The sequence below is a fragment of the Rattus rattus genome, chromosome 15, assembly GCF_011064425.1.
Source record: "Rattus rattus isolate New Zealand chromosome 15, Rrattus_CSIRO_v1, whole genome shotgun sequence".
Taxonomy (NCBI): Eukaryota; Metazoa; Chordata; class Mammalia; order Rodentia; family Muridae; genus Rattus; species Rattus rattus.
The window spans coordinates 2277582-2303191 of NC_046168.1; the positions used below are offsets into that span (position 1 = coordinate 2277582).

General features: G+C 42.5%; 1 protein-coding gene across 1 annotated transcript in view; it reads right to left on the minus strand.

Annotated features, from left to right (window-relative positions):
* Positions 1 to 15069, minus strand: part of Ppp2r2b (protein phosphatase 2 regulatory subunit Bbeta) — a gene marked incomplete at its 5' end in the record, with an annotated part of 103477 nt that extends 88408 nt beyond the window's left edge. The window contains 3 exons of the mRNA XM_032886016.1: positions 4855 to 4967; positions 11693 to 11858; positions 14947 to 15069. Of these exons, the coding sequence (XP_032741907.1) occupies positions 4855 to 4967; positions 11693 to 11858; positions 14947 to 15069 (402 nt within the window). The remainder of the gene's footprint in view (positions 1 to 4854; positions 4968 to 11692; positions 11859 to 14946) is intronic.
* Positions 15070 to 25610: the final 10541 nt, after the last annotated feature.

Consider the following 25610-nt stretch of genomic DNA (forward strand, 5'->3'; position numbering starts at 1 on the left):
GATATATGTGTATAAGTCTCAGAGCCCTGGCTTTGGTTTAAGTCTTAGCTCTGGAATGACAAGTAACAGAAAGATAGGAGCAAATTGCTTTTTCTCCTGAAGCCTGTAGCCTGGGTCCAGTAGCAAAGTGTATCAATGTCTCTTTTATAACCCTGCAAGCTGATCATGGAACTCCCTTCTTGGAGTTTCGTGTCATGAGCAGTGGACTCAGCTCCTGGGGCAGCTTGCTATACACAAAGAGCATAGCATGCATGTGGTATAGCAGAGACTCAGTAAAGACTAGATCCCAGCAACTTCCTTGCCAAATACCTGCCCACTTCCCCTCATTGTGAGTTCTGGAGATGAACCGAGGCATTAGGTAAGAAAGCATCCAGTGGGTGTTACTCAATTATCATCATGATTATCTTGGGTCTATAAGGATGCTGAGCAGGGAGCCATTCTTCTCCTGGGCTCCTTGGGTAACAAGTGATTGGATTTGAAAGAGCATCTTCCATTAAAGAAACAAAAAAGCCAGATTCATAGTCATGCTTTTAAGGAGCTGAGCCTCTCAGAATTGAAAAAAAAAAAAAAAAAGATGGGTTCGTTACACAGCGAGGATTAATTAGCTATCAGGTGTTATTAAATGTTCCCACTCTTAAGACCCACGTGGAATCGGATACTGTGGAAATGAGCAAGTGGAAATCTTTGCAGGGGAGGGGATGGGGGACACAGTTGCTGGCGGTGCAGATTTCGACGGCAGAGTATGTTGGTAAAGAATAGTCTAATGTCGCATTGGAGTGTCCTCTCTTTGGGGTCACTGTTCTGAATCTATGGTTTTCAGGGTTGTGTGAATGGGTTCCCTTTTTGTTGTTTTGTTTTTGTTTTTTTTTCTTCTTTCTCCATCAAACCTTTATGGAGCTTTAAAGGGCAGAGTGTGGGATGTGGATGTTTACATGAAATGGGTGTTATTTTAAGACCTCAGACTGAGGAGTGGAGTAAAACATGGGTAACATAATTTTTATAGTGAATACATTTATATTGTTGTAATTACTGCTTGCGTGATTGAAAAGTAACAGAAGTTGAAAACAAAATCATGAGTCTAAGGGGGTTGGTGGATGGTAGAATCCAGTGACCACAGACCCTGGTCTTTTAACAAACCCCAGTGTCAAGTGTCAAAAATGCAAATTTGGTCTCAGAATTCAAATTTCTCCAATCTTATGCTCAATGGCTTAAAAGTAAGGAGAAAAAGAAAAGGGAGGGTGCCATCCAGCACCACACAGCTTTACGAACAACTGGAGCTAGAATTGTTATTTTCTAACTGGCAGCTACACCTCAGGGCCCCTGTCAGGAGTGATCTGAAGCTCACTTCATTAGCAACGTTGTCTTGCCACAGTGGATCTCTACTCTAGTGGGAATGTAAATAGGTCTCTCTTCTCTGTCACTGGGATGGAGCCCCCAAGGAGTTAGACACATATATGGAATCCCGTAAGATGCCATTGGCAATGGGAAGCCACACTGGGCACTGCAGATGGCTCTGAAAAATGTCACGCACGTAGCAAACAAAGGCAGATGTATCAGTTAACACATTAAAGATAATTTCAGAGGCACCAAAATGCACTGGTGTCACATTAAGAAACGAAAAGAAAATACTTCCTTTTAGAATAATTTGATCAAGACTGAGCCCAAATTTAAATGTTCCCTCCTTGTATCTTCCCTCTGTCTGTACCATGTGGTTACTGGTCTGTCTGTAGTCTGTTGTAAGTGTGTATATATGTACATGTGCCTGATGTTTGTCTGTTCATAAAAAAATGGAGTTTTCTCTGTCTTTATTGAACAGTACAGAAAATGCAGCATGGGATAGAAATCTTTAACAGAATTTTTCAAAGGAAAACGTTACTAGTCCTAACTGACCCAGAACAGCAAACACTACTGCAAACAGACACTATCAGCCTGTATCTATTTTGCTTCCAACATTTATGGTGACTATTTGCTTTAAGGTTGTTTCCACCCCATTGGCTGCTTTCAGCAAATGATTACCATAACACATAAAGACACTACTCTGGGTCAGGGTCAATAAAGGCTATAAAACTTAAGACCCTCTATGCATAGTAAGGTTGTTTACATTGCTCTCTTAAAGGCAGGTTAAACTTCAACAGACCAAGTACATGCACAGTAGGACAGCAGGTTAAGTGCAGAGTCTTAAATGATCTCAAGGTGTATTGACTTTGCTTCAAGTTCTAGACAAGTTCGGTTTCTTTGAATGCAAGCAATATTTTCAGAACAACGTATCGCTACAGGCAGAATCTATGGCAGAACTCAGGGACACCCAGTCAATTTGTTTTCCTCACAGGACTGTCATGGACTCAGGGATAAAAGACAGTCTTAATTCCTGTAATATTTCTGGCACATTCCTTACGACTTATCTACAAGTAGATTATGGAATGAACAAAACAATATAAAAAGAAAATATGATATTTCCTTCTTACACACACACACACACACACACTCACACTCTTTGAGGGTAAGAAAAGGGATGATGACGTTGGTGATGGTGGTGAGGCTGATGATGATAGTGATGACTGGTGATGTTGCTGATGATGGTAACACTAAGTGGGGAGCTAGCTTGGAGTATCCTCTGAATGCCAGATACCACACAGGCTAAACTCTTTTTCACATACACAGTGTCTGGTTGAATCTGCATAAGAACCACAGTGAATGGTGACCATCTGTGTTCTAAAGATAAGTCACTGGAGAGTCAAGTCAAACACCCACCATCCCCAGCAGGAGAGGAGTGCAGTCATACTTCTAATCCACTTCCGCCTGCTTGGACCTTCCTATCCTTTATCAGGCTTCTTTGAAGTCTCCCAAACCTCTGCACTTTCAGAACAGCAGGGTAGGCAGACACCTCCCCAACCTGGTCTGACACGAGAACTTGCATGAGAACAGAGCAGCCAGTGTGTGGGGCCTCAAAAGGAACACAACTAAAGACATGGTGTCCATCAGTACAGGATAAGCCTAATAGCCCGATCTTGTGACCAGCAGAGTGTTAGAAAGCCTTTGATGAACAAATAGATGAATGAATGAATGGATGGATGGATGAATGAATCAGTGAGCTGATAAAGGAACACAGTGATCACCAGTGGCCTCTTCTGCGTCTGTACCCGGGTGAGATCCTCTCTCCCCACTGGCATGTGCTTCACTGCTGGCTGTTCCCTTTTCAGGTTTGGCCCTCTGTGTAGCAGCTGGTGTCTGGGAACACACTTTAGAGTGCTAGAAGTCCTGTGGGGTTAGGGCTGGTCCCAACATGTTCTTACTTTACTGTTTGCACTGAACAGATTCAAAACAAACCATCCAGTCTTACATCACTTTTACCTATAACTAGAGCAGTGGCTCTCAACCTGAGGGTCATGATGCCTTTGGGAGTCAAACTACCACTTCCCAGAGGTTGCCTAAGACCATTGGAAAACACAGATATTTGCATTATGATTCATAATAAGTAGCAGAATTACAGTAATGAAGTAGTAACAAAAGTAATTTTATGGTTGCAGGGGTTGTCACAACACGAGGAGCTATATTAAAGGGTTGTAGCGTTAGGGAGGTTGAGATCACTGAGCTAGAGAGTCTTCTCTTAATGCTCCATGTTTAGAAATTCATTTTACTAGTGACCCTCTCTGAGGCCTTTCCAGGCTTTCAGAACCAAACGCCATCTCTTTCTCCTTTGGACAAGTAACAGTTCACAACTCTCTCTGTCTGAGCATCTGTCTTACTCTGTGTAGAGTTAGGGCCATTTGAGTGTGAGTGCTGTAATGGACCCCTCCTTACCAGGCTATGCACATCTGGAGGCCGTAAGGAAGCCACTCAGGCTGAGAGCAAAGTCTATATACCTGCTGAGCGTAACAGCCACAGAGGAAGAACTTTCCACCCCTGGCTTTCACAAGTTCATAGACAATGGGCTTTTAGTTGCAGGGGAAGAAAGGAAAAATAACTTGTCTGACTAAAGTTCAAAAGGATTAAGCAAAGGCTCTGTTTTGAATACAATTTCCTCCATAAAAGATTCATGTGTGGAAGGCTGAGCCTCTGTTCTCTAGTCACCCAAGGGTGAATGGATCATACAGGCTTTCATCAACAAGTCAATGCATTATTGAGTTCATCATTTGGTGGAATTAGAGGAAGATAGGGCCCAGTAGGAGAGAGTAAGTCTGAGGATGTGTCTCTGGAGAATAGCTTGTCTCTGGTTCCATCTAGTCTGTCTGTCTCTTTGCTTTCTGACCACCACGAAGCGAGTCCTCTCTACATATGACTTTACTATCTTCCTCAGCAAAACCTGGAAACAATAGAGGCAGCTGAGCCTGAATGAAATCCTGTAATCTGTGGTCTAAATCAAATGGCTCCTCCTTTTTAAGTAGTGTCGTTAGCTAAAATAGCACAAAGACAAATGCAATCACCATGGAAGATTCTGGTAAGTGGCAGGGTACAAACCCAGGTTTGTTAGATTCTGAAGCTTGGGCTCTTAAGGGCAAAAGTCAGACTTTCCACCTCACTAGTCTTGAGCCCCTTATTCCAACTACAGAAGGTGTTCAAGACACACTGGGTAATGTGAGTAGACAGGCTGAGAATGTCTGGCAGTGGCCATGTGGCAAGTCATTGGGGACAAAACAGAAACATGGATTTGTAGTCATTAGGGCCTGGCACCTTTCCCACTCCTCCATCTGCCACCAGAGATGGGTAGGCCGAGAATCTGCCCAGTGCCTGCAACCACACATTAAAGTTGTAATCTGCTGTTGTGGCCAGCACATGCCCAACTTCAGGGGGGCAATCCCCTGTCCCCTGCTAGCCCAGGCTGCTGAAAGACATGGCTGGAACAGCGACACTCACCCGCAGGGTTGTGATGGTGGCAGGATCCCGGAGACGGCCCTCCTCATCTTTCAGGTTGTAGCCTTCTGGCCTCTTATCACGCTCACTAACTTTCCATAGCTTCACAGTTTTATCTGTGGAGGACAATCAGAAGTCATGATGGCTGGGCAAGGAAGGTGGTAGTCAAGGTAACAATAGTAAGATGAGCTATAGGAACCAGCTTCTCCAAATTCTGTGCTACATAAATCTCATGTCATTTGAAGGAAAGGTTCACAAGGCAAGACAAAAGCAGATTGTGTTGGGACAATGCCCTTCTCTGATGATGCACTGTTCGAACATATACCTTACATTTTAATTTGACTCATTCTATAAAAAGACTGATTGAAACCCAGTAAGAGTAGTCACATACAGAGTTCACTTTGTAACTGTTAGCTCAAGGACAATTTTAATCTAATGTTCATGATCACTTTGGGCAGTAGGACACTGTTACCATTTTCATTTTTGAGCATCCACCCTTAGACACTGTCTTCACCGTGCCCATGAAGGCCCTTCATAACCTGGTACTCTTGACTTCCTCGACCCTCTGATACTGCTGACCATTCTGTTACCCAGCTTCCTGTGCTACTGTTACATGGATTCTTTCTGTGCCTAGCCACTAAGCACACTCCTCTTCAGGGTCTTTGAACATACTGCACCTTCGGCCAGTAAAGCTGCTATCTGTCTGTCTAATACATATAATACACACACACACACACACACACACACACACACACATATATGATATCTATGTGTATGAATATATCTATATATGTATCTATCATCTATCTTCTATCTATCTATCTATCTATCTATCTATCTATCTATCTATCTATCTATCATCAATCATCTATCTACTGTCTGTCTGTTTTCCTTCCTTCCTTCCTTCCTTCCTTCCTTCCTTCCTTCCTTCCTTCCTTCCTTTCTTCTATCTGGCACTGAGGGTTAAACACAGGGCTGTAGATGCTAGAAAAGTTCTCTGCCAATGAATTATCTCCCTGCCCCATGACCTTTATGACCTTTTCACATGGCTCACTCACTTTTGTTTATGCCCCAACCTCAGAGTAGTTTATGTAAAATCTGTATAAAACCACAGTGGCATCACAACTCTCCATTCTTTCTTCTCTCCTTTTCCTTGATTACCAGTGTTTCTTTTTCTCCCTCTTCTTCTTTTATTCTGTTACTACAGTTCACTATCAATTGGCTATGTTGGTCAGTTTTTATCATCTGTCACTAGAAATCTCTTGAGTTTCATCTGTCTTGTTTATCACTGAACTTTCAGCATTTAATGGTACCTAGGGTGTGGTTGAGGCTTAATAATATCAATATCAATGTTAAGAAATATTAACTTGACTATGAATTGATCTCCTTGCTATAATATACTTTTCCAATATTCAGGGAATACAACAATATAGAGATGAAGCAAAATGGTCTTATGTCGTAGCATAACACAGCTGCCTAGTATGTACAAACCCTGAGTACCAGTCCCTCTCTTCTCCTCTCCCCTCCCTCTTCTCTTTCTTCTCTCTTCTTCTAGCCCCTCTCCCTCCTCTGCTCCTATCTCTTCTCGCCCCCACCCCATCACTTTTCCTGCTTCCTGCTTCCTGCTAGTTCCCAACTATAAACTAGAGCTTAGACTGTTTTACCTCCATTCGTCTCTTAATGACACCTGTCCTTTTCCATAGCAATGAAACAAAAGACGAGAACTCCAGTGCCCCCTGGTGCTGACAGCCCAAGGCAATGATGGAAGGAATCTGGAACTCTGAGACCTGGTGAGACATGTTCTACCCAGACTCTCAATTTTACCTTTTCAGAAAACATGTTTGGGCTAAGCTAGTCTTGTCTGTGTGCCATATGTCCTTGAACGCCTTTCTTATCAGATCTCACACCCCCAGTCTGCGCTTGTCTTTGCCTTTCCTTCTGAAAAGCAAGGGCACACTTCGTTTCTCTGTATTTGTCTCCGTTGGACAGGAATTGTTGTGAGATACTGTTGGGCCTAATTCCCCCTACTGCCTAACAGATGTTAGGCTTCAAACTCAGGACCAAAGGCTGAGATGCCTATTAGCATATCAAAACAGACTGGCTGCCAGGTTCTCCCAGCATCCTTCAGTCCCTACCTGCTTCAGAATCCTCCTGGCTAGCATACCCTGTCCCTACCCTGAACTTTCCAAGCCAAAGGACTAGACTGCCTCTTCTTCCAGAATCTCTGGCACTATATAACTCACTGGTTTGTCTATGCTAGTCTCTTGGCCCAGGCACCTCTCTTGGTCTGAGGCTCCTCTTTTGCTCTCTCTCCCCTTATCTTCACACATGGCCTGATTCAGTCCAGCCATGTTCACTCTGGACCCTTCCAAATGCCTTTGTCTCTGTCTCTGGATTATTTTCTCCTTCATATCTAGAATAATCCTTCTTCTCTACCATATCTACGAGTAGTCATGGCTTCCTTTTTCTTTCTTATTTTTCCATCAGCAGGCACATGGCCAAGGACTATGGTCCTTGCGAGAAGGCACATACAAAGTAGTCCTGAAGTCAGAAATGATCATCAGGAAACAAGGAAGTGTGGACCACCCACTTAAATCTCAGTTTCAGCATGCACACATCCATATATCTTAACAGTACACAGTTGTCACTCTATACCCCACTTTATTCATAAACTGCTAGAAATGTCATCTTTCTTATGGGGCATATTAGGATAGAATGAATCATTATGCTTAATTGTGTCGGGCTAATGATAGTGTCCAAATAGTAGCTGTCATTAGAATTAGCATTATGTGCCAAACATCTGTAGTAAGAATAGGTAACTCTCTTGCTGTGAGCATCATCTCACAAGAATGCCTACACATTTCTAGTTTCTGGGGAGAAAAGCTGTCCTCATTGGGACTTCTTTGGTTTTCTGTCCTGCCTCAATTCTCCATTAGTCCCCAGGTTCCACACCATCACTTCTAGGTTCTTCACCTTTGGGAGGACCACTCTTGCAATCAGAGGCACATGACCTCACAGGACATCAATACATCATGTCTTGTCCTTAGAGGTCTTAAAAGTATTATGGTGTGGGCTGTCAGCAGCTATCTCCATATTTTAGTAAAATTCCATTTTCACACACCTAGGTATTATTCAGGCTTCCAAGCCTTTTCTCATGTTTGGCCAGACTGCTCCTTGTGGGATCCATGGATTCTCATCTCTGTGCTCACTCCCGTGATTTGTGCTGGGAGGAGAGCCTGTCCCAGCTGTGGACTTAATTTAGAAACTGCTAGCTCTACACTCACATCCCTCTGGTCCCAAGCTCTCCTGAGATCCTGTTCACACGAGGCTGCTTTTTCAGAGTGAGGAAGTTAAGCACGAACCTTATTCACAGTCACTTGATTTGTTCCTCATCAGCTGTGGCTGAGAACAACTTAAGAGCCGTTGAATTTCACCACTAAATCTTTTCTGTTTCTTGGCTTTGAAATGGGTATAAATCCATTTATTTGCAAGGCATTTTAATCTTATATTTTATGTCATAAGTGATACATTGCCATAGAGATAAATAGAAATCACAGGGCAAACACAAGGGTAAAAGTTACCCATATGACCCCCAGTTAGAAAATCCATGATCAGAATTTTGTATATATTCTTTTATAATTTTTTGGATGGTGTTTCCCTATGTAGCTCTTAGTAGCCTGGAATGGACACTACTTTCATTTACCTGCCTAGTGCTGGGACGAAAAGGCATGCTCCACCATGACCTTTCCTGTACATGTTTTTATATTTTTTCTATGCAGTATTTTGAGGAAAGGAACTACAATGTCATTATATATACTAAGTTGTGTATTTAATCATTTCCTTTCTTTTATTATATAGGATATACCTGCCATCGTAATTGGAAAAGGAGAATAAGCAGAAAGGTTAAAAAAAGCAACACTTCTCTTAGTTCCAGTAGACTAAGATTACTGTGTGCATTTTCTGTATTGTCTTCTACTATTTCTTTGTGTAACTATTTCTAGCAAGCAATATGCCATATGGGTAATATACATTTTTCCTGAACATATATTTATACCAACAACTATCCATATACATATATTTACTGAATTTATGACATGCAATGTAATATACTACAGAATATAATTTGTAATAAGAATGTGTTACCAACTAAAAGCCTAATAGTGGGAGACTTATTGTCAAACCACAGAGGAACCAAATCATATGAGGGAATAATGTGCAATCATTAAGAAAAATCATATGGTATTTTTAATATATCAGCAAGAGAAGTATTTTTATTGTTATATTATTAAATTTTAAAACCTGGCTTAAAACACCTCATAGAATATATCATCTTTCTGTTAATAAGCACATTATTAACATCTTTTTCTTTTTCCTTTAGATGACACTAGCAGAGGTTCTCTCTGTGTCAGAATATTCTGTCTTTGTTTTGTGCTCAGGTATTTTCTTAATTTTCACCATGAACACCTTAGTGCCCTGCCTTTCTCAGTACACACAGCCAGGCAGGCTAAGCAACAACCCAGATGTATCTTTAGGTGGCAAATAACTTCAAGGTCTATTTCACAATGGAATGGGAGCTTTGCTTTTCTTTAAAAGTTACAAAGTTAAAAACCTATCCTAGTAGAATTAGTATCTATACTCTACTAATGAGATAAGCACCCTGTCCCTCCAAAAGATAATTGACGGAGAATTCAATCCAGTTCCCCAGGGTTGTGTTGCCCGGGGTCGTACTTGACTTTATTATCACAGCATTTTCATTTGACTCAGAATCTTAAAGCTTTGTGGGGGGAAAAACTCTAAGGAGCATGCAGCTGTTAATATGAGAAATGGCGTTTTCTTTCTTCTGGCTTGTTCTCTGGGTAGTTTCTCACCACGTGTGGCAGCTTAAAACACAACATTATCATCTATCTTCATGTTCTCTTCTATATAGCAATTCCCATCGTCTTCCATTAATTTTTGAATGTTAACCTATTTGGCATGGGGTGGGGGTGGATTTTTAACCTCAATATTATCATAGGAAAGAAAACCGCACACGAACATGTGGATTTTCCTTAGAAGAGTTGGTTTGAGATGCAGTTGACATGTGAAATAGCATCCCAAATGGGAAGATAATATCCTTGTTAATCAAAAAACTATTTAAAAACTCAATTAACAGAACATTATGCTATATAATTAATCTTCATTGAATTTCACTTTCTTTCCCATCCCCCCTACAAAGTACTTAATAAGCCTTTGGATTTTACTGCAATAATCAATAGACTAAATTTCATAATATAATGTAATCTAGCTATGGAAGACAATCAGACACTTCTCTGCCACTGAAGTAATTACATTAAAACTACCACATTAAACCTTCCGTTCTGAGCGGTGTGAAACAACAAAGTCTGCGTGAGACTTGAACAGAAGGCAACCAACTATGAGAGAATCAATGGAAGGGAGGTGCTGTGGTTTGGCCTCCAAGAGATAGAGCTATAAACAGGACAACAGAACAAAACAAATAAACAAAAAGCAGCTACGGGAAGGAATGGCATTAACTGGAATCTTAAAAACAAAACAAAACAAACAAACAAAACAAAAAAACTCAAACCAAAGCCAGATGAGTGGAGACCTGGCCATATGGAGGATTGCTTGAATAGAATCATCACGTTTTCAGATTTTCAGATCTGTATGCTGACTTTATATTTGAGGGATTTGATGGCTCTCTCTCTCTCTCTCTCTCTCTCTCTCTCTCTCTCTCTCTCTCTCCCTCTTCTTCCCTCCCTCCCTCCTTCTACTGTAAGTTTGATCTATGATTCACTGTATATACTTTCAAAATTAAAATGATAGAAGGAACAAAGTTACAAGTGACTTTGTTACAAAGTTGCAAAGTTACAATGCACTGTCAAGATTTAGTAACGGGAAGCCTTTTGCTTGCGTCTTTCTTGTCTTTAACAAGGAATATATGCTTGATTGTATTGTAGACATTGTCCCCATATTTCTGTTCTTGATATGACACTCCTAGATCACACTTATGCATGTGTTCCGCATAGACTCATACATGTGATAAAATGAGTCACCTGCTGATCTTTTCCTTGCTCTTTGGTTTTCCTCTCGGAATCCTCTTGTTACTTATTTGCCGTTAGTATTCCCCAGTAGGATTGAATTCCAAACTGGCATTTTTTGTTGTTGTTTCTCCAGAGAGAGGTTAACATCCTAGAGTGTTATCAGCTTCTTTCATGGAGGGAATATATGAGCAGGCTTTATTCACCTGCCAATAACCTCTCCTCTCTTCTCTAGTCATATCAATTTATATCAACATAAGGGACATGGAGAGTTTGAAGGCAGATGAAGACACTGCTGCTTCTTGATCAGCTTTTGGGAGCATCCCCAACCCCTCTGGTCTTGTGCTCCTGGCTCAGAACTTGATTTTCTCAGATACAGACATCTGTTTTGCAGACCCGAAAATATACTCAGGGATTAATAACTATTTTTCAAAATGCCAACAGTATGTCGAGTTTCTTGAAATGCTTCCCCAGAATAACATGCAATGACTCTTCAGACAGGAAGTCACATTCCCCAAACACCTGCAAGCAATCTACATTAGGAAACTGCCGATAACGGGTTCCACAAAACTGGGTCATAAATTTGATATTTATAAAGTGAATAGCTACTACTTACTGAGTCCAATTCTGCGTGCACCATCAATTCTGCAGAGCATCTTACAGACAGGGTTCCTAAGTTTTTCACTAGCTCACATGGGACAAAGGGACACTGAGGCTAAGGGAAAGTTATAGGTCAGGTTGACTGTCTCTGAAAATATTGAATAGGAGAAAAAGAAAACAAATTAAACCCCCCCTCCACATACCGTTGGTAGACAGAAGAAAGTAAGCTGCATTTTGTTGAGGGAGCCATCTTATTTTATTGATTTTTTCTTCTATTTCTAAACTTTTCAGGTAATCGAACTCGGGTTCATGGCTCTGGAATGTGCTGTAAACATTGTATTCACCCCTACGATGAACCTGATTTTTACTCTGTAGGAAGGTAAAACACACACAGAATATTAAACCATTTAAAACATGTGCCAACTCACGAATTCTTTTTTCCCCTTTGAGAAAAGCCATTAGGGGCCTGCTGGGAGGCTGCATCAGAGAGTAGACACCAAGCTACTGCATCCATAGATTTAGCTTCAGTGTAGTGGTCCTGAAAGCATGCACTCCATTGGCAAATATCAGAAAACACACACACACACACACACACACACACACACACATGCACACACGCACACACGCACACGCGCACACATGCTTGTAAAGTATATATTTAAAACTATATCAACAAAAAGAATATATCATAACATATACATAGAAACAGAAGTTTCCAGGCATGGTAGTGCTTTCCTTTAATCCCGGCACTCAGGAGGCAGAGGCAGAGGCAGAGGCAGAGGCAGAGGCAGAGGCAGAGGCAGAGGCAGAGGCAGAGGCAGAGGCAGAGGCAGAGGCAGAGGCAGAGGCAGAGGCAGAGGCAGGAGGAGGCAGAGGCAGAGGCAGAGGCAGGAGGAGGCAGAGGCAGAGGAGGCAGAGGCAGAGGCAGAGGCAGAGGCAGAGGCAGAGGGAGGCAGGCAGAGGCAGAGGCAGAGTTTGAGGCAGAGGCAGAGGCAGAGGAGAGGATCTCTGTGAGTTTGAGGTCAGCCTGGTCTACAAAGGGAGTTCCAGGACAGTCAGGACTGCTGTTACACAGAGAAACTCTGTCTTACAAAACAAGGGAGGAAAGGAAAAGAAGGAAAGAAAGAAGTTAACACACAAATAGAAGATCCACTATTAAATCTTCATGCATTTCAGGAAGTGCTGAGAGGGCCATTCTGTGGAGATGTTCACACACACACTAGATCAATCCCTATGAAAGGTGCAAAGCTGTAGCAAAGGCATCTCAGAGAGGTAGGCAGAGCTGGGAGATGGACCCCAGAGGCTCGGAGATTAAGTGACTCTTCCAGGGTCACACTCATGAAGATCGATCTGAACACCAGTCCCTCCATCTCCCTTTTTATCCAGCGTAAGTGATGAGAAGATCATCTGTACCTATGACTTTCCCCTGCCCCTAATTATGCAAAGAGCAAACAGCAGGAGCTAAATAAATGATGGGAACCAGCACAGCACAGAAAGCCCAGGGTTCGGAGGGAGGGGAAAGGGGGAAGAGGAGGAAGACACAAGGGGGAGGGGTGTATTACATGGATTTTAGGATCAGTTTCCCAAAGTCTTGAGATTTGGCTTTGAAATCTGCTCAAAATTTAAAGTTTGACTCTTATTAAACGTATTTTAAATCAATGTTTGATTTTAAAGAAAAGGTTCAATTTAAAAATATATGATCCTAGAAGGACACAGGCCACCCATAGGCGTATCTCAGCGTGCCCAGGAGGGGGTGCCTTTGCTGAGCCTAGTGGTTTGCAGGCACTGAGGACTGGGGTCCTGAAGAGTCACTGTCCCCAAATGATGTCACATGGCTTTTGTCAGTTTAGCCATGTGTAAATCTGAACCCCTAAGCTCCCCCAAAATTGAACACTGAATTCCCTGATCCTCATCCTTGCTGAGTTCTATGTTCTTGTGACCCCACCTAGACTGCTTTGGAAAGTGTGTCTCCCATCATTCGCCTAATGGATCAGGCTTCCCAAATCTCCCAGTAAATGAAAATAGGTGAAACCTATAAATATCTAGCAGAAAATGTGGGGTGGGATATGACTGGTAACACACAGCCTTGGGTAATTTATGCTAAATAGCTCCTCCAGTTCCCCTTAATCATAGCTGTGAACCTAATTGGATTTTTTTTTTTTAAATTGGAGATTTGAAAATCAGTTTTCAAAGGACTTTAGATGCTGACACCTTTGCTACTCCCCTGCTCACTCACAGAGCACCGGTCCACCTTAACAATAAATTTCTAAGAGGGTTGATTTGCTACCATCCAAATCAGACTGTCAAGTGTGGGTAGCATGTGCCAGACCAATTAGCACCAGGCAGCTCTGGAAAAAACAGGAAAAATTCCAGGTCACGAAGAGCGATTCAGTTCTTACTTGCCAACTACATTTCCATGTTTCTGGGGCCGGTGTAATAGGCTGGGGGCCTGATTTAATGCTGAGCACTTGAATTTACACAGAACCCCGAGGGATTATGACGCCCTTATAGAAATTAATTGCAAATAATGTGCAATTACCAAATATATCACCCCTAAATGAGGCTATCCTCTTTTGAGGGGGAGACGTAATGCAAATGGCTCGGAGGCACAAAGTGGGCATTAAATTGCTAGGGAGGTCTCTTGTGAAGTCTTCCTCCCCGGTGCCTCCCCGGTGCCCAGTTAATCTCAGAGGCAGGCAGTGGCAGATGGGAAGAGTTGCTAGACTACTGACTACCCTGCTGGAAGGACTAGGGTGTGCCAGGAGAGGGCAAGGGAATCAAATCGGGCCACAATTCCATTCTGAGAAAACAGAAACAGGCATGGCAGCGGGAGCACGCTCAATTTATGGGAAAAAGAAAAAAGAATTCCTAGAAGAACCCAAGCCTCAGGAATGAACCAGCCACTGAAATGGCATTATGTAATATATCCAGCTTCAGGGTCCCATGCCAGCCTGTGCCATACACTGGGCTAAGAAGCCTTTTTGTTGGGTTTTAGCCCTTTAGTCTGAGCGTCACTTTCCTCTCTATTTACCCAACATGCCCTCTTTTCAACTGTTGTCAAATAAAGCCATTTTCCTCTCCTATGGATTCTGGCAGTACCTGAAGTGAAGGGAGATTGAATTTCAATACCTGGAGGACAGATCCCAAGACAACAGCTGGAGTTTGCGCCTCTGTAAACACCTGTGGAATTTTGCAGGTCAGATGAGAACAGCTGCTGTTTCCCAATGTTCATTTGTAGAAGGATAAGGCCCTGCCCAGGGAGAACCCTCTTCGACGTGCTTTTTGTGAGCTTGAACTTAGAACTGTGGATGCTAATGACTTTTTGGCAGTTTCACTGTTGGTGAGCAAAGCGTCAGGCAAGGTTAAGGGCGACAGACACAGGAGGATTAAGGCACAGTGGGGGGGCCTCCTCTTAAAAAGGGAAGAAAATGAGAATTTCCAATTGGCTGATACTTACCTCCTGTTCTCGCTGAAATATTACAACCCTACCCCCCTTGTCCCCCGTCGCTAGTAACTCTCCAGTGTGGTTGAATTCTACCGTAGAGATAATGTCAGCTGAAAGGAAGAAGACAAAAGCAATTTAAGTAACTGCACACTTACTTTGAATGGGGAGATAATAGACACACTTTTCTGTGCATTTAAGGGCTCAGGGATCCGGCTGTGCAGCGGAATTTACAGGGTTTTATGTTCTGCATTTTAAGTACCACTTGAAGCAGCAGTCGGGGATAGCGAATTTCCTAGGTGCCCCCACTGCATCGCGGGCTCCTGGAACATCTGAGGTGAACAGAGGGGCAAGGCATATTCACACTTTTCTGCTCCATGGAAGAGAGAGTTTCTTTTTGGTCATGGAAATGGATTTCCTTTGCTTGTTTTCCTCAACCACAGACCCTTCTTTCGCTCTAAGAAAATCCCCAAGACGGGGCTAAGTGTGGTGGTCAGGCTTAGGACTGAACATTGAAGGAATCAGGGTGCAGATGCCAACCACAGCAGAGAGTACAGGAGTCACTGGGGTACCCCCCTAATCCCCCCAACTTCATTAGGGCTCTCTCCTCTTGCATAAGCCCAACACACCCTCTGGTGAACACAGTCTTTTCCAGGACAAGGTACAAAAACGACCGTGCCACAAGATCAGGGTGCATTAGAGAAAAGCACAGGCACCAGACTCAGAGCACAGATAACTAGGAGGAAAGTCAGCTTCAATGCTGGTTATCCCGTGGCCCAAGGACAGGCGAACTACCTATGACTGGATTTATTAGGGCTGGTTTTAGAACATGCCAGAGATAAGTTCCCCACAATCACTTTTTCAACAATTGGGGAGTGGGAATGAGCTTAGAGAAAAAGAAGAAAGAGCATAAAGGGGAAGGAAAGGGAAGGGAAGTGAAGGGAAGGGGAAAGGGAAGGGGAAGGGAAAGGGAGGGAAGGGGAAGAAAAAGGACAAAAGAGGCAAAGCACTGTGACTATGCTGTCTGACTGAGGAGTGGCTGGAGCCTATGACAGCAAAGGCAAGGGTAAGGTGAAAAGCCATGACAGCGATCCCTGGCGAACTCAAGTCTTACATCTTATGTGTGTATCGTCATTTTCGGATGGTCTTGGTATGCTAGCTTTATTTAGATAAGCAGCGTAAAATTCTCCAGCTCACATACTGTGTCTTTTCTGCCTATTGAAAGTATTCTTAATTCTCACTCTTTGTGAGGAAGTAGAGAGAGAAAATCACGACCCTCATCATCTGTGGTGTGTCACTCACTCAAGTGAAGTGTCACCCAAGTGAGGCACCCTTAAAGAGAGTCCAAGTTTTACTCCTTATCAGGAGTCAGTTCAAACACTCCAGGGCAAGGAAGGAACACAATACCGTGGTCCATCTTAAGGAGCAAGTGTAACGTAGCACATGCTGTCTGTTGTCCTCAGTCTTTGAGGAATTAACACCCATATGTCTAGAGCTTAATGGAAACATCTAAATTCTATATACCGATAATACGTTTTCTTTTCAACATGCATCAATTTCTCCCCTTTATAAGACAGGGTCTCAGTGGGTAGACCAGGTTTGACTTGACGTCTGATATTTCACGGGTTGATCTGTACCTTGACATCTTCCTGCCTCTATATCCTGAGATCTAGGATTACAGTGTGTGCTGAGGAGAAGATCTTGCTTGCAGGCTGAAGGGAAGGCTTGGTGGGTGAAGTTCTTACTGTGCAAGCATTAGGACCTGAGCCTGGGCTCTCAGCACTCATACTCAACTGAGCATGGCAGTACCTTTCTCTGACCCCAGTGCTAAGAGGTAGAGACAGGAAGAATCTGGGACCTTACCGACTAGTCTAGCTTATTGGTGAGCCTCAAGTTCATCGAGAGACAATGTCTCAAAAAATAAGGAAGAGGAGGGGTTCAGTGGGAGTGGGAGGGAATAAATGAGGGCAGAGAAGGTGTGTATTATTGAAATATACACATGAATGAAATTGTCAAGCAATACTTTTAATACATATTAAAGATAGAAAGAAGTGGAGGAATATAAGGAATGACAACCTTTGATCTCCACAGACACATGCATGGAGGCACATGCCTGCACACTCACACAAACACGGCGCCCGCACAAGCATATCCTCGTCCCACACCAATCTTGTCAGTCGGCTGCATATGGTTTATGGGTCAAGTGTTTATGATTTCTGGTTTATAATCATCTTCACTTAGGTAAGGTGACTTCATTCCTTATTGATCTAAACTGGAAATGAATTCCATTTTCTGAGGAAATGAACCACAGAATAAGCCGGGCCATTGCTAAGTCCTTGATAAACCTTTGGAAGGCTGATTCACATAATAGTCACCCATGAACCAAGGCATAGCAAAGTCCAGCATGACTGGAGAACTTGCTACTTCACACAAAGCATCTGATCACTAGTCTTTCTCATAGCTTGTGTATTTTAAAGCTATTTTTCTCATAGCTTTGCTGGGAGTAGTCAGCTGTCAACTGTCTGCATTGCCCTGGAATGCTCTCTCTTAGACAGACTGAGGTCAGTGTGTGCTGCTGACATTTCTACTGACTCTGGCCTTTCAGCCGGTACAGAAATAGTTTTCTGACCTGCCTAGAATACAAGGTGGGCTCGGCTGTCTATTTTCTCTTTCTAGAGTCTGAAGTACTAAGGAATGAATCATCACTCATTGATCAAATTGCTCAAACACTAATGCTACACACACACACACACACACACACACACACACACACACACACACATATACACACGCGGTGGCAGGGGAAGGAGGGAGGAAGGGAAAGACAGAGACAAAGAAATAGGGACATATGAGCAATGAGAAGGTGGTGGAGAGTCCTGTTTGGAACAAAAAGTGCCAACTTCACATCATCTTTGTGTTTTTTGTTTGTTTGATTGGTCGGTTTTTGTTTGGTTTGGTTTGGTCTGATTTGGTTTGGTTTGGTTTGGTTTTTTCTAAAGCAGGCCACAATACATAGTTCAGGCTTGCTTTAAACTGGGATTTAGGCTGACCTCAAACTCATGATCTTTCTGCCTCAGCCTCTGGAGTGCTGGTATTACCCGTGTGTGGTACCAGGCTCCGTTCACTGGGACTGAGTTTAAAGGTTTTTATTTCTGTGCAGTTCATGCAGCAACATTAACACACCAACTCCAGACCGTGGGCTGTGGATCCTTTCCACTGAGAGCTAAAGGTTAGGTTTTTCCTTTGGGGGAAGCTGGGTATCAAAATAGTTAAGTAGCTCTTTGGACATGAAGATCTCACTCGTCAAGAAAAAGCCACTCTCAGCAAAGCAAGAGCTACTCTCCCAGAGATGACAAACATATGGTTCTACCCAGATTCTGAAATAAATTCCTTTCTTTAAAATATACACAGTTGAAAATAGGGCGGGATCCAAGTTTAGACCCCATAATCCCAGCCAACACCACTAGAAACCTCCATCATGGGATATAAGGGATTGCCTTAGACCTTAAAATCTCATTTGTTTTGTAGTTGCCCCCGTTGTTCAGGGCTTCGTCTTCCTTGAGAACCTCACAAGGGAAAGGGTGACCCAAATGGGGTGACCTGAATGGGGTGACCCACATGGCAGAGTGTGGAATTCCTCTGTCCTGTTGCCAAGACTTTGTATTTATTTTAAGCTCACCAGGTAGCTGGATAGGCATTGTTACAGTTCAGTTGATGTCTGTTTTGAACTTTCCTGTTTCCTGACTCATTTATCACTGCAAAGCAGCTAGAGAGAGCTGGAAGACTCCACCATCCCATCCATCTTTACTTATCTCCAGCTATGACTGCTTAATAATTAATAGAAAACTCATGAATCACCTTCACATTCCAATTTCAAAATACCAAGACTACAGATGCCCATTCTCTTGTGTTTGAAGCATGCTGTTAACAGAGTGGGGCCCATTGTGACTCAAGACAGGAGAACTTCTGTGAGTCTAGAAGGAGGAGGAACTAGACACATCCATAAGCTAGCTCTCTTAGTGACAGCGACCTCATCTCAAAGCATGATTGGCAGAAATCAATTCTTCTCCATGGGACTTTCGCCCTTAGATAAGTTTCTAAGACAACTCAATATTGCATTAAATTTCATGTCCATCTAATTAGTAAGGAAATAAATTCTTCAGCCTTTCTCCACCAATTTCTATATGGGTGGGGATAAAGCACATACTGATGGAAAAAACAAAAGCCTCAAACTGTGACTGGAGTCAAATGTGGTTTCTAAGGGAATCCGTGTGTGGATTGAGGTCGTCCCCATCTATTTGTGCTGATTTAATTTCCACAACATGGTGGCCCGCTAACCCTGTTTCTAGTTCAATTTGGCACTGTGAAGACTGACTTTTTCCTTTTAGGAGTCAATCTCTGCATCTTACGAAAGTTTCACACTAGCAATTTACCACATCAAGTCTCCTTTCCCCTGAACAATGGCTATTGACCTGGCAGCTGTATTCACAAGATGGGAGGCTGAAGGAAACAGAGGGAGCCCTGAGATTGTGACCTAGTGTCCCACAGTGACACACCAGGCTGCAGTCAGGACAGAGCACCTGGTCAAAGGAGATGCATGTGTGATTAGGTGACATAGACTGGGGTGGTATTTCGATCAAAGGACAATGCAGCTTAGATTCAGAGAGAACCAGAGTCCACTGATAGAGAGATCACGCTGACCAGGGCACTGGCTCTCCCTCTGAATATCAATCATAGTGATGGAAATGAATGGGTAATGCGGCCAAGCCTTATCTTCCATCTTAACCACATTCCTAAGATAGCGAGCTCTTCCCTACCGTATCAGCTTTTCAGCTCTGCCCACTCAGGCCTGGGCTTTTCTCCTGATGACTGAGACAGCTCTAGGCTTTTTCTGTATCTTTGTTTAGGACAAGGGTGCTGAAAAGAATGGAAAATATACTTCACAGTGTATCAGGGTGAAATTGTGGCAGTTGCTGGGTTTGCATAGAAAAAGAATTGGGAGCTTCTCTGTAGGTGAGGTGTCTTGATTCATTGGTAGTGGGGACATCTGGAGAATAGATATATGCATCCTTGCTATCCTTCATAAAGATTGCTAGTTAGATTGGCCTTAGCCTTGTAGACCTTTAAAGAAATAGGAAATTCTTTGATTTCCCATGGGTATCAATTACTCCTAGCTCTGTGAAACTGTGGTTTCCTTTCCTGGTCTTGGTTCTCAGTCTTCAGTTAGTACCCATGTTTTCAGGTCAATTTTTTTGGTGGGGGGAGTAAGCTTTGGTAATTAAAATAGTGCACTAGAACACATTTTTCCATCAACACACTAGAGGGAGGAGAACAAATGTGGTTATGGCCCAACAAGAGGAAAGATATAAGCTACATTCTTGCTGTTCATGCTCTATGCTTCTTGTCTAACCTAGACTGGATTTCTGTTTTGTCAACAGTGTCTTGGGAAACTTAATCCTTTTTCTCTAGTTGGAGAATCATGAACTCTGTCCACAGTGGTTTTAACTTCAGCCTGATGCTAGTATTCCTCTCACAGGAAACAAGTAGCATCAAACAGAAGTGTCTCACAGTTCAATTTCCTTAGGATCATATCCCAATTATGTCCTTAGCTAGCAGTGTGACAGTATTGCAAATGGCAGAATTAGCTGACAGTCTGCTCTTGTCCTCTAACCTTAATAACGGCAGACAGTGTGCGATGTAAGGATTCTTGCTGGGTTACCCTCACCCAGTGCTTCTTCCTTGTCAGATTTCTACAGTCCAACTGCAGAGGCTGGGAAATCTGGGCATTGCTCATCCATGTTTGTAGTCAGGTCACTGATGCCTGACCAATGAGATAGAGAAGTGTTCATGGGGTAGAAGAACTGCAAGGAAGGACTGAAGATTCTGATGGAAGGTTATTTTTTAAATTATTTTTTACTATTTAATTGTGTGTGTGTGTGTGTGTGTGTGTGCACGCGCACGCGTGTGCGCATGCACGCACGCATGTACGCACACAAGCCAGGGAGGTCCACATAAGCCAGAGGCATCAGATTCCCATGGGATAGAATTATAGGTGGTTGTGAATTTCTCAACATGGATGCTAGGAGCTAACTTTGGTCGTTTTCAAGAGCAGTACACATTTTTAATGGATAAACCATCTCTCCAGCCTCCCGGGAAAGGTTTTACTCTTAGGTTTCACTTATGTGTTCTTGTGATATATGTGTTTTGTCTTCTTGTGATTACATATGTTCATCTATATGTTGGTGGCATCTGTAATGAGATGTGGGATAACAGAGGAGGACTTTGAGAGAACACTGCTGACAGCTGGAGAAAGAAGACAATATTTTTAATGACAAGTGAGCAGCTAAGACCTTCCTTAGAACAGTTATGCCTGAACTTGTATCCATGCTAGTAGAATGTCTTCTCTATTATTTGAATTTAAAAGTATTCTTGTTTGCTTCTTTTTGTAGGGCTGAAGAATAAACCTTGGTTGTTACTATATTCCAGCCCCCAAAGCATGTCCTTAAGCATGCTGCTCGGTCTGTGGCTTCCTCCTAGCATTTTTCACAGGGCCAGATGATTAATGCATGCTGAATTGGAAAAAACATGGCTCTTTTCTTGGCCCCAAATTGCTTTCCTCCAGTTCTCATGTGCACAGATGCGTCTCACTCTACCATATAACCATGCTTAATTAGCAATACGGAGCGTTCTGTGTTCTCTTTTCCATGGTATGGAGGTGCTGCATTATTTTTCAACCATGCAAATATGAAAGCAGGTTCCTGTGAGAGAATGCCTACACCAGTCTACACAACATTCATTATAAAATTATGCTTTTCAAGGGATCCCACACCCTCCTTGGGAGGTTTGCTCTCTCTGCTCATATGCAGGGAAGCTCTCTGTGCTTGCTGAGTTGTGAAAATCCAGATGGTAGGAGGCAGGCAAGTCGTGAGCGCCGTGTTGTTCCCATTAAAAGGCACACAACTTCCCCAGGATGACCAGATATCCAGCATGTGAGGTGACACAAGCACATGTGGACTGATGAAAGAGGAGGCTTCCCTACAGATAGAATGATACTTCCCTACAGGGTAGTGGTGTCTTTACAATGACAAGTCTCTAAATGCAAAAAAAAAAAAAAAAAAAAAAAAAAAAAAAAAAAAAAAAAAAAGCAATGGGAAAGTGATAGCTGTTCAGACTTGCCTGAGGGCCTGTGTGGGGAAAGGTAGAATCCACTGTCAAGGTGTCTCCTTTCAGTCACCTACTCTTTGAAAACATAGAGGAATAATGAACTACTCAGGTGATGCAAACCTGGCCAATCTTTCAGATCAACAATACAGGGCACCATCAGATCATCCAAACAATGCGGGACATCTGTAGCTGACCCTGTTGTTGTTGTAGCTTCAGGTCCCAAAAAAGAGAAAAATGGTTGGTACTTCTTAGTTGGGCACTGTGCCACCTAAACACACTTATAGTGACATCTGATTGGCATATTTTTAGTCAGAAATTGTGTTGTGCCAGATGCTCTGAAGTCAGTGAGACAAGATGCCCATTCCACAGAAGCTAAAGCTCCCCTATTTGAGAGTTGGCTCCAATATCACTTTCCTAGGGAAACATATTGACTTCTCCAAGGCCAGGCCAGCTCCCTTTAATTTTCAGGCTCATTGTCCCCCTGACTTCTTCATAAGTCATATCTTGTCATTAACTCTTATTACAGTGGTATTGGGATCATTTGAATGCCTCTCTCATGCACTAAATTATAAACTCTGCAAGGATCATTCAATGCCTAGTCTCAGCATAGGACAGATGCCCCTCAATGTTCTGTGTTTTTGGTGGATTGCTGAGGGAAAGCCAATACTGAAGTAGATCATTTCATAGAGACCAAAAATATCACCAAGCAAAGTAACAAAGAAACACTAGATGGATGCACAGAGAATTTTCTTAAGGTATATGAAGCCCAGGGAGCTCTTACTTAGAACAATGAATGGTGACTATAGAAACAGATAAGTGGATCAGTGAAGAATGAAGAACAGAGTCCGATGAGCTACAGGCAGGGAAAACACACAGGGAAGAAAGGGGACCAGAGTAGAGTGGTCTTTGAGAGAAGACAGGGAGGTGAGGATAAGATAGGCAGTGAATTCTGAGCTTATGGCTGTGATATGAAAGGACTCTGTGTAAGGAGTATATAGTATTTACATATCATGGAGCTAGTGGAATAGAGCTATACTAAAAAAATTTCCCAAACACAAGTGCTCCTTGAGCTTGGGAATATTCTCTTTAGAGCGCTGACAAGTCACGGTAGATTGAGGCTTAGGAAACAGTTGTTGGAAAGAGGCTGTGGAGACAGCTTATTTGGTAAAGTGCATACCACACAAAGAGGCTCTGAGTTTGGATTTCTAGCACCTATGTAATATCTGCGTGCTTCTGCAACCTCAGTGCTAGGGTAGAGACAGGTGATCTCCAGAGTTTGCTGTCTAGCGATTCAACCCAATATGTAAGCTCTAGGTTTAGTGAGAGACTGTGTCTTAAAAGGCATGGTGAACAGTGATTGAGAAAGACACCTAATGTTGACCTCCAGCTTCTGTCTGTCTGTCTGTCTGTCTGTCTGTCTGTCTGTCTGTCTGTCTCTCTCTCTCTCTCTCTCTCTCTCTCTCTCACACACACACACACACACACACACACACAGTAGGGGGAGAGGTTGTTCTAAGATGCTCGTAATGGAGGATTTTAGACCATAGACTATGAATCCCAGTTTTCACTTAAAAAGCAGTAAGAAGTTGCTGTTGCAGCTTGAAGTGATACACACCCATGTTACCTCCTTGCATTCAAGAGATTTCTATTGTACCCAGTAAGGGCAATTGGATATTAGGCCCACTTTCATTCCTTCTTAAATTCTATATGAACCCAAGGAATGAATGAAAATAGTAAGAAATGAGTCTGCTTTCCTCCCATAAACATGAAGTTTCTATGACATAAAGGTATGGTGGCTGCTAATTTACAAGCTGTTATAGTAAGGTGGTTTTTCAATGTTCAAGTATGCCAACAACATTTTGACAGATCAGTTGAACTTTGGATGTCTTTGTTTTGACCAGAAGTTGAAGTGTTTTGAAGACAATGATAAAAAATTATCTACTTCAGTTAACATTCTATAACCTTAAAAGCAAAACCAGACACTCAGAGTAAACAGGAAGACAGAATGAATAGTACCAATGTCAGACCAATGGGACACAACCTTTAATGAACATTCATAATGAACATTAATGACATTGACGAACTGTTGTAGACACCTCTTGCTTTTCTCTCTCCACTCACAACTGGGAACTTTGAAAACACTTTATATTTCAGTTTCCAGAAAGTTAAATACAACTCATACATTTCTATAATAGTGAAAAATATTAAACAGAAAAATCAAAAAAGGATCAATGTTAATAGATTCATTCATTAATCCATCCATCCATCCATCTGTCCATCCATCCATCCATCCATCCATCCGTCCATCCGTCCGTCCAGCAGATTTTTAAATGCACCAGACTGTGTCAAGTGCTCTTTCAGGGATTGAGATAAATCAGATTAAAATAAAATAAAATAATCTGTCCACATAGAGCTTATGTTCTAGTTGTGGGGAAAAGACAGCACCCAATAGGCACAACAAATAATATTTTATACTGTGTATTTTATACAACCAATAATATTGTCTGTGAGGATCAAATAGAACTGAGATTGAAGAGAGACTGCAACTCAAATAGGGAGGCATTACAGGCCTCAAGAGACAGCCTGGAGTAGGCAAGGGATTTCCAGATTTGAGGGAGGGGCAGGCAGAGATCCTAAGAAGGAGCATGCATATGTCAAGGCATAAGGGTAACCATTTCAGGGCAAAGAAGGAGAAAATGAAGGAGAAACATTGAGAAGTCAGATCGTGCCAAGTTCTTGCACAACACAGCAAACGGCTTGGGCTGAGTGAAATGGCCAAAACAACACAATATACTTGGAGGTCACAAACTGCACCTTTAAAAGTGGTTAAAACAGAAAAATTTAATGGCTCCCTTAGACAAAGAACTACAGGCAACTATCTGATGCTGAGGAAAGGAGAGTTAGTATTTCCCAGGGATGAGCTCCCTGGTTGGTTATCTAATAACAACTGGTTAGCCCTGTTACATACACACAAGCAACACCGAATAGGCACAACAGGTGGTATTTATATATCTGTGCATATATAATGTGGGCATGTAACAATTATAATGAAGAGGTGGCCATCAATTTGAGAGGAAATGAAGGGGAATGAGATGAGCTCAAGGGATGGAGCCTGGAAGGGTCTGGAATAAAGAAGGGGGCAATAATACAATCATTTTAATTAAAAACTTAAAAACTTTATTTTGTCATATACATTTTACTATAAAGCAAAAATGGAGGGTTGTTGGGGAATAGTCAATAAAGGAACAGTCGGGTTTTATGCTAATCAGTTTGAGGATGTGGGGCTGTGTATGGAGGGGTGCAATAGAGAGTGTAGTAGATAACCCAGGGGAAAGATGGAGACACTCTGGTCAAGGCAGCCGCTGTGGAATCAGGGGGAAGCCACATTCTGCATGCATGCTGAGGGCAACCTGTTGGAATTTGCCAAAGAACTAAAATCAGGAATGTTTCTGTGGTCTCTGCCCTTAGAGTTGTCATACTGGAGATTTGAATTTTAAGGGTGAGGCAGGCTACTG